The sequence below is a fragment of the Manis pentadactyla genome, chromosome 1 (genome assembly GCF_030020395.1).
Source record: "Manis pentadactyla isolate mManPen7 chromosome 1, mManPen7.hap1, whole genome shotgun sequence".
In the NCBI taxonomy this organism is placed as follows: Eukaryota; Metazoa; Chordata; class Mammalia; order Pholidota; family Manidae; genus Manis; species Manis pentadactyla.
This window is the reverse complement of record NC_080019.1, coordinates 234,036,556-234,045,291: the sequence shown is the minus strand read 5'-3', so window position 1 is coordinate 234,045,291 and position 8,736 is coordinate 234,036,556. Positions and strand designations below refer to the sequence as shown.

The 8,736-nt window shown below is 55.9% G+C and overlaps 1 protein-coding gene and 1 long non-coding RNA gene across 4 annotated transcripts; one reads left to right on the top strand and one right to left on the bottom strand.

Annotated features, from left to right (window-relative positions):
* Positions 1-625: 625 nt before the first annotated feature.
* On the bottom strand, positions 626-3,940 carry LOC118908640 (uncharacterized). Its single transcript, XR_008992071.1, has 2 exons — positions 3,418-3,940; positions 626-3,178 (listed from the first exon to the last, which is right to left on the bottom strand). It is a non-coding gene; the product is annotated as an uncharacterized LOC118908640 (long non-coding RNA).
* A 163-nt stretch (positions 3,941-4,103) lies between these two features.
* On the top strand, positions 4,104-8,611 carry PPM1M (protein phosphatase, Mg2+/Mn2+ dependent 1M). 3 transcript variants are annotated; one of them, XM_036878407.2, is made up of 10 exons: positions 4,104-4,384; positions 5,024-5,147; positions 5,304-5,558; positions 6,018-6,130; positions 6,439-6,523; positions 6,599-6,717; positions 6,841-6,904; positions 7,118-7,225; positions 7,331-7,479; positions 7,740-8,611. In XM_036878407.2, exons 1-10 carry the CDS (start codon positions 4,161-4,163, stop codon positions 7,849-7,851), a joined length of 1,353 nt encoding a protein of 450 aa, XP_036734302.1. In that variant the 5' UTR covers positions 4,104-4,160; the 3' UTR covers positions 7,852-8,611. The 3 variants fall into 3 exon arrangements, with proteins under 3 accessions (XP_036734302.1, XP_036734303.1, XP_036734300.1); XM_036878405.2 differs by having other exon boundaries at positions 4,107-4,384; positions 7,768-8,611; XM_036878408.2 differs by lacking the exon at positions 7,118-7,225 and having other exon boundaries at positions 4,105-4,384; positions 7,768-8,611.
* The last annotated feature ends 125 nt before the right edge of the window (positions 8,612-8,736 follow it).

The following is an 8,736-nucleotide window of genomic DNA, read 5'->3' as shown; positions in this document are numbered from 1 at the left end:
CAGTTACTTGCCATTCCCCCCTACCTCCAGCCCCTGGCAACCATCAGTCAGTTTTCTGTTTCTGTGGATTTACCTATTCTGAATATTTCATATGAATGGAAGCATGAAATAAGTGACCTATTGTGTCTGGCTTCTTCCATTTAGCATAAAGTTTTGGAGGTTCATCCACATTGTAGAGCATGTATCAGTACTTCATTCCTTTTTATGGCTTTGTGCCACTGCACTCTATTCATCCAGGTGACAGGTATTCATGTCATTTCTTCCTTCTGGCTAGTGTGAGTAGTGCTACTATGAACAACAGATGACTTTGTCCCAACAATTCTATTACTAGGAACTGATCCTACCAATATGCCCACACAAAAAATTATAAAGCAAAAAACTGAAAACAATCTAAATGTCCATCTCTGGGGGCCTAGTTACATAAAGTGTACACATTTGCCGAAACTGCTCTGCAAACCTAACAAAGAATAAAGGCAGCTCTTCAAGGACTAATACAAAAAGGTAGACGTCTTCTATAAAAATTTCAGGTGGCAGGATACAGTGTTAAAGTATGCAATCAAACTTTGACTTTAAAGAAAAGGAGGGAAGAAAGATTTTTATATAGAGATCAAGTTCTTGAAATTAATTTAATTTGAGATATAATTTATTTGTAACATTGTATTAGTTTTGGTGTACAACATAATGACATACTTAAATATTGTGAAACTATGACCACAGTAAGTTTAGTTAACAACTACACATTGTTAGAATCTCCTTTTCCTGGTGACGAGAACTTTTAAGATCTCTCTTAGCAACTTTCAAATAGGCAGTACAGTAATATGAACTATAGTTGCCACACTAAACATTACATCCTCAGGACTTATTATAACTGGAAGTTTGTACCTTTTGACCCTCTTCGCCCATTTTGCCACTCCCCACCCCAACTCTGGCATTCACCAATCTGTTCTCTGTATCTAGTTATTGTTTGTTTGTTTAAGATTCCACAAATAAGTGAGATAATACAGTATTTGTTTTTCTCTGACTTATTGCATTTAGCATAATGGCCTCAAGGTCCTTCCATGTTGTCACAAATGACAGAATTTCCTTTTTTTTTTAGTGGCTGAATAATATGCCACTACATGTATACACCACATTTTCTTTATCCATCAAAAAACTGGACACTTTAAGATGTTCCCATCATGTCTTCGCTATTGTAAATAATGCTGCAATGGACATGGAAGTGTGAATATGTTTTTGAGATATTGATGATGGTTTCTTCAGATAAATACCCACAAATGGAAGTGCTGGATCATATGGTATTTCTATTTTTAATTTTTTGAGGAACCTCCATACTGTTCTCCATAGTGGCTGCACCAATTTACATTCCCACCACAGTGCATGAAGGTTCCTTTTTCTCTACATCCTTGTCAACACTTATTATTTCGTGTGTGTGTGTGTGTGTGTGTGTGTGTGTGCATGTGTGCATGAGCATGTGCACCTGAATTGCCACAAAATACCCCTGACATCTCTGGAAGGATCCACAAGAAATTGGTAGTACTGGTTGTCTCCACAGAGGGACCTGGGCGGCCAGGGATGGTTGTAGGGGAGACTTGTTGCTAGATACACTTTATACCTTTTGAATTTTGAGTTGTGCAAAAGTATTCAATTTTAAAAATCTAAATAAATCTTGTTAAGAACAGATACAGAACTCAATAAAAGCTATTTTCATTGGGAGTGAAAAAAAAATGTAGCATAAGAATCTTTTTCTTTTTTCTAAGCTTGCTGTTCGCCCACCTCACAAGCTGGCTGAGCTGGTGAGGAGGGGCAAACTTGGGTTCATTCTAGCAGTGGGAGAAGGGTGTCACTGTGGACAGAGGAGTTGCGTGGTCCCCAGAGAGGGCTCAGCCCAGGAATGAAGACAGGGCCACCCCGAGGAGCTCACAGGTTCAGACACCACAGACAGAGCCTGGGAGCTTCTGGAGACAGAAAAAAGGGCTTCCAGGAGCCAATCCCAAGACCTGGGAAGGGGCTGGGCCCTGGATTTCAGCAGCAGCAAGTCAGAAGACAATGAACAGAGCGGTTAGAATCCTTAGCCAAAATGTCAATCAAAAGCAAAGGCGAATACAAACCCTTTCAGACTTACAAGGATCTAGGGACTCACTTTCTAGCCATCCTTTCTTAGAAAGTTGTTCGAGTGTGTGCTTCAACAAAATAAGGGAGTAAGAGAGTCAGCCTTGGGATCCATGTGAGAGCAGAGGTTCCCAGGAGCCTTGGGAGCTGGGAGCCTGGGTGACACTGAAGGAACCCTCAGGCCACCTTGGAACGGGAGGGTGGGAGGATAAGGCTCTATGTGGCTCTGAAAACAAAACAGCTAACCTGGCAACAGACCACCTGTGATGTCTGGCTTCCAGGAATTGCTCTGAATACACCTTAGAAGATAGGACCTCCAACCCATCCAGGGACGTTCAAGCAGTGGGTTGGGAAAACAGACTGTGTTTACATTGTTTCCTCTACTTTTAGACATTAAAAGCCTCTGAGCCTTTGGCTGCGTGTCTGAGGAGGTGACCCCACAGACTGAATTGGGTCTGCCTCACCCTGGGTACCTGGTCCATTTCTGTCACAGTGACAGTTCAAAGCTCAGGTGTCCTTTGGGAAGTTTTCTCTGACTCTGTCCCCACCCCTTCCAGCCACCCAGCTCTGTCCACCAGGACTTCCACTATCACCATAGGGGAGCCCACCCCATTAGTGAGGTGCACCCAGCACAGGGACTGGCTCACACCAGAAATCAGCTTCCAGGCTGCTCTGGAGCTGAGTCATCTGGGGAGGGGTGCTGGACACCCCAAGAACATTCCCCCTTGGGCAGAGGGAACTCCCAGTGGGACAGGGCTGGCCACCCAAATTAGTATGGCCTAGTGAACATGCACTGGGCTTTGGAGCAAGGCAGAGGGAGGGACCTCTCCTGTAGACCCCTTCCAGGGGGCACTGGACCAGGAGCCTCAGGGACTTGGAGTTGCCAAGCCTGTCTTCCTGGAGGAGGAAAGGGGAAGAGAAATGCGCTGTGTGTGGCGGGGGGGTTTTGTCAGCTGCATCATCATAATGGAAACAGCACAACCCTGGGCATCGGCACTTCCCCTCTGTGGCTTCAGAGTCCTTGTTAGGAGATGAGATGGAAATCACAGGAGCACCCAGGGGCACTGGGCTGAAGTGACAGAAGGGTGACAAAGCACCCTGTTAACGTGAAGATGTGAGGGGGCACATTGCTGCTGACACCCCCCTTCCCTCCACTCCCCTGATGGAGCCAGGCAGGGGCTGAGAGACTGCACCCTCTGGCCTCCAGCACAGATGGCAGCCCTTCACCACCCTCAGCATCAGGTCTGAACTCTGACCTGCTAGAGCCCTTTGGGGACCAGGGGTTCCTCCTGTCCATCAGTAACTCACCCTGGTGAGGATCCTGCTGTTTGTCCAGAGAGAACAACTTTACGGAGTGGCAGCCGTTTGGGAGACTGGCCCCAAAGGCAGGCAGCCATATCTGGGGATGAGGAAGCCCGGGTGGCCTCCAAGCCCCATCTAGGGAGGAGGGGTGCCAGGCCGTGTGGGTGAGGAACGGAGGCCACCCGAGGGAACACCGTGCTCTGAGATTCTTATTCAGTGTGTCAGTCTGACACCTCCAAGGACATCCTGTCCCCGTCTTGTCCTTGCGTAAGGTTGGGCCAGGAGCAGGAGGCCCAGGTCCCTGACCCAGCCTGGAGGCCCGGGGTGTGCTCTGAGCGACCCCTGTGGCCTCGTTGGGTGCGGGGGCCAGGAGGACAGATCTTCCCCGCTGCAAGCCTCGCGCTCCACCTCCGTGGATGAACATTCAGCCTCCTCGGGTTCCTGCGTGTTACGGGGCCAGCGTCTTGGCTTCTCTAGGCCTCAATTATCTTGCCTGAAAAGTGGGGGTGAAACGGCGTTTGGTTAGGGTTGTTATGAAGCCTGTCAAGCCGGACGGCACCCAGACTACCCCCAGACTACCCCCACGCTCGGGGCGGGAAGGTGGGGTTTGGGGGCGTCGCCGCCCCGCCCCCCGCTCGCTTCCGGCCTCGGCCCCGCCCCCAGCCCGCGGCCCGTTTCCTGCCCCCGCCCCGCCCCCGGCCCGCTTCCTTTCCCGCCCGGGCCCCGCGCCGGCCCCGCGCCGCCCAGCCATGTCCGCCGGCTGGTTCCGGCGCCGCTTCTTGCCCGGGGACCCGCTCCCCGCGTCTCGGACGCCCCGACCGCGCGCCAGCCCCGTGCCCTACCGGCGGCCCCGCTTCCTGCGCGGCTCGGGCTCGGGCCCCGGCGCCGCCGACGCCTCGCGCCGCCCGAATGCTCGGCCCGTGCGCAGCCCAGCCCGGGGCCGCGCGCTGCCCTGGAACGCAGGCTACGCCGAGTGAGTGCCCTCCCCAGGCGACCCCCGCCCCGGAGCCCCGGCCCGGACCTCTGCCGAGCCCGCCTGGGGCCCTGGGCTGCCTTAACCCAGGCTGAGCCGAGTGGGGGGGGCCCCGACCCCAACTTGTGGAAGGCTCCCACTGTCCTGCCAGCGGACTCCTGACAATGTCCCCCGTCCCACCTCAGCCTTTTCTTTGGGACTCCAGCCTCCCCCAAGAGGGTTGCCTGGAACGACCTGAACCCCTGCTGCTCCCAAGATGGGGCAGGGGACACTGGGGAGATTCTGAGTCGTGGACTTCGGAGATACCTCCCCACTCCTACCCCAGTCTCCCCCTGGGTTGTGGCCTACGCTGTATGGGACGGAGATTCTGGCTGAGCTAGGGCGGCAGATAGGCGAGGGAGCTCCGGATCTCCCCAGGTGGCCCAGCCCACAGGTAGGCTCCAGAGGGGCCGGGCCTGGCCTCGGCCCTAAGGTCACTGGACAGTTAGGAAACGTAGCACCGCGTTTGTGCAGGTGTGTGTCAAGGACAGCGTGGGGGTAGTTCCAGAAGGAGGGCTCCTCCCCTTGTGCATCAGCTGCGTCTCTGCCCATAGGGACATGGGTGGGTCCCTAGAGTCACTGATCACCTCCCAACCTCAGGATCATCAATGCAGAGAAATCTGAGTTCAATGAGGATCAGGCAGCCTGTGGACAGCTGTGCATCGGGAGATGTGAGCTCGGGACTGAAGAGAATCAGGAATGGCTGAACTTGTGCCCAGAGGAGGTGAGCACCACTGGCCTGAGTCCCCTTGCAGGCCGGGGCTGGGACTGGGGCCAGGACTGCACGCTGGGGTTCCTGCCCTTAGTGCTGCCTGCCTGGCTGGCTGGGGGACGGCTGAGGAAGCCAGGCTGAACCTGACACCAGGCCCTTCCTGTGCAGTTCCTCACAGGCCATTACTGGGCACTGTTTGATGGGCACGGTGGTCCAGCTGCAGCTATCCTGGCTGCCAACACCTTGCATTCCTGCCTGCGCCGGCAGTTGGAGGCTGTAGTGGAGGGCATGGTGGCCATGCAGCCCCCCATGCACCTCAGCGGCCACTGTGTCTGCCCCAGTGACCCCCAGTTTGTGGAAGAAAAGGGCATTAGGGCAGAAGACTTGGTAATCGGGGCTCTGGAGAGCGCCTTCCAGGAATGTGTGAGTGTGGCCTTTGGCTGGGGAAGGGGAATGGTTTGGCCCAGGGACCTGAGGGACCCTGTGGGGTGGGGCATCCTTGCACATGGTAGTGGTCACCCTGGATCTTTGGATTGGGAGGACATGACTGATTTGTTTGGTACTGACCATCATGGTCACCCTAACTCCTCCCCTTTATCCAGCGCCTCCTGTGTTCTAGATTTTACCTGCATCATCTTGTTGCACACCCCGGTCATCCTTTGTGCAAGACTGGTTTCCCTTCCTCAGTTTTCAGTAGGACTTCCCTCCCTCCCAAGAGGCCACCCAGCTCTCCTGACCACAGGGATCCTGGAGTCATAGCTAGACTTTGGGCCAGGACTGGCAGGCTTGCTGGTGGGGAAGTGAAGTGACGGGTGGGGATCGGGGACAGAGTGGTATGGTGGCAGTACAAGCAGCAGCTAAAACAGTCTCGGTTTGCCCCAGGATGAGGTGATCGGGCGGGAGCTGGAGGCCTCAGGCCAGGTGGGTGGCTGCACAGCCCTGGTGGCTGTGTCCTTGCAGGGAAAGCTGTATGTGGCCAACGCCGGGGATAGCAGGTGAGTGAGCCCTGGAGGGGGATGGACAGTGGGGACAGTGAAAGGGGGCTGGAGTAGAGGGACGGCAATGGAGGATTGACTGGCTGAGTTGTGCACCTGCCATGTGGAGAGCAGGGGGTGGACAGCAGGTGCCAGGCCCAGCGTTGTTATCCTGCCGGCCATAAGCAGTCGTGGAGGGCTTTGGGCAAGGAATTGGCATGGGCAGAACTGGCTCCTGGGGGCTGGAAGAGGAGGCAGCAGGAGGGAGGCCCTGGGTGAGGGTGGAGGCTGCCCCACAGACCTCTCTCTCTCCTCCTGCCCTTTTGTAGGGCCATCTTGGTACGGAGGGATGAGGTCCAGCCCCTGAGTTCTGAGTTCACCCCCGAGACGGAGCGGCAGAGGATCCAGCAGCTGGTAGGTGCCCTTGGCAGGGGGAGGCCAGAGGTCACCAGGGGGAGCCTGATCTGAGCATGGCCTCCCTACCCCCAGGCCTTTGTCTACCCCGAGCTTCTGGCTGGTGAGTTCACTCGACTGGAGTTCCCTCGGCGACTGAAGGGGGATGACTTGGGGCAGAAGGTTTTATTCAGGGATCACCACATGAGTGGCTGGTGAGTGAGGTGGGGTTGGAGGACACAGTAGGGGAGCCCTGGGGCAGCCCCCTTCCACCTGGGCAGGGTAGGCCCTGTGTTGTGGAGAGATGAGGTGGCTGATGCCGGGTCTGCTCCTGGTAGGAGCTACAAGTGTGTGGAGAAGTCGGATCTCAAGTACCCACTGATCCATGGACAGGGTAGACAGGTCAGTGAATGGCCCCCTCCAAGAATCCCTCTTAAACTGCCCCCTGCAGAGCTGGGAATTCTGCTGTCCCTCGCTGGGGGCTGTGGCTGGGGTCGCAGGGTCTGCTCCAAGGCTTTAGGATATTTCTTCCTCAGCCCGGGGCACCCAAGGGCCACGGTCCACCTGTGTGCCTTCCTGTGCATCTGCTGTCACCTCACACTTCCTTCTCCCCAGGCTCGATTACTGGGAACACTGGCTGTCTCCAGGGGCCTGGGAGACCATCAGCTCAGAGTCCTGGACACAAACATTCAGCTCAAGCCCTTCCTGCTCTCTGTCCCTCAGGTGAGGGGGCAAGAGCCCACAGCAGCTTCCATCTCCCCAGAAAGGCAGACGGTGAGGCTGGCGGAGGCCAAGGGGCGCTGAGGGATCCTCCGGCTTAACTTGCAGGTGACTGTGCTGGATATGGACCAGCTGGAGCTGCAGGAGGAGGATGTGGTTGTTATGGCAACTGATGGGCTCTGGGACGTCCTGTCCAATGAGCAGGTGGCACGGCTGGTACAGAGCTTCCTCCCTGGTAACCGAGAGGACCCACACAGGTACTGGGGCTGCCAGGGCCCGGCTTGGGCCTGGGTTGGGGCTAGCAGAAACACCAAGTAGTTACAGCTGCGGGGACAGCACTGATGACGGGCGGGCAGCCGGGGTGGGGCTGTCTTGAGCTTCCAGAGGGTGGCTGTGGGTCCTCTCTGGCTTGCAGCTTGCCTGGCCCCAACCGGACTGTGTTGCTTGGGTCCCCAAGTGTTCAGCCCTGTGTAGCAAGTTTTTCAAGGTATGGCCTTGCCTCTTTGCTCTGGCCCAGAAGTGCATCTGCAGGATGGTCCCCACAGGTTCTCAGAACTGGCCAAAATGCTGATCCACAGCACACAGGGGAAGGACGACGGTCCAACAGAGGAAGGGCAGGTGTCCTATGACGACATCTCTGTGTTCGTGATTCCCTTGTGCGGACAGAGCCACAGGAGAAGTAGCCGCTGAAGATTCAGACACTGCGTCTCAGGACCACTCCAGGGCCGGGAGCAGTCTGGGCATCCCTCCACTGGTTAGCAGCAGGCCTTCCTGCTCTGCCCCCAGACACAGCCTGGGACCCTCACCTGCACCCCAGTCCCTTTCCATGGGAGCAGTTATTACCAGGCTATTAGAGTTGAAGGAGCATGGAGAGGTAGGCAGGGAAGGAATGCTAGTGTCAAAGATAACATCCCTCTGGCAGATACCGTCCAATTAGGAAAGCCACGCGAAGCTCCTCAGATAGGATCCTTAGCTGCCCATTCCCAGATGGGGACAGCGGACTGAGGGCACTGGGCAAGGATGCCAGGAGGGGCAGCCAGCCTGTTTGGGTGCAGGCGGCCAATCTGTCAGGGCACCTACTCAGCATCCCCCGAAGCCCACACATGGCACTTTGTAGGAAGCTGTGGGCAGCCTTGGAGCTGCCAAGCCATCCTGCAACAGCCTCTGGGGAGACCAGCTCAGGTCCTGCCTGCTCCCTGTGCGGGCAAGGCACAGCTCCAGGGCGGAACGTGGAGAACCCAGGCGCGAGGAGCCCAGCGCTAGCTGAGGGGGGCATGCCCTCCAGATCCCTGCTCCTCTTGGGCCCCCGCCCTGCCCTGTGCTGATGCCCGACAGTGCCTTTGATTGTCCTCATCATCTTCCTGTCATTAAAGGTTTGTGTGCAGAAGAGCCCTCACGACCTGCAAACTGCTATACGGCCTGCGCCATACACCACCTTTTGCTTTTCGTTCCCTTCCAAGCACTCTTGGCTCCACCTTGCAGGTTTGCCTCTAGTCGGGGCAGTGTCCTCTGGC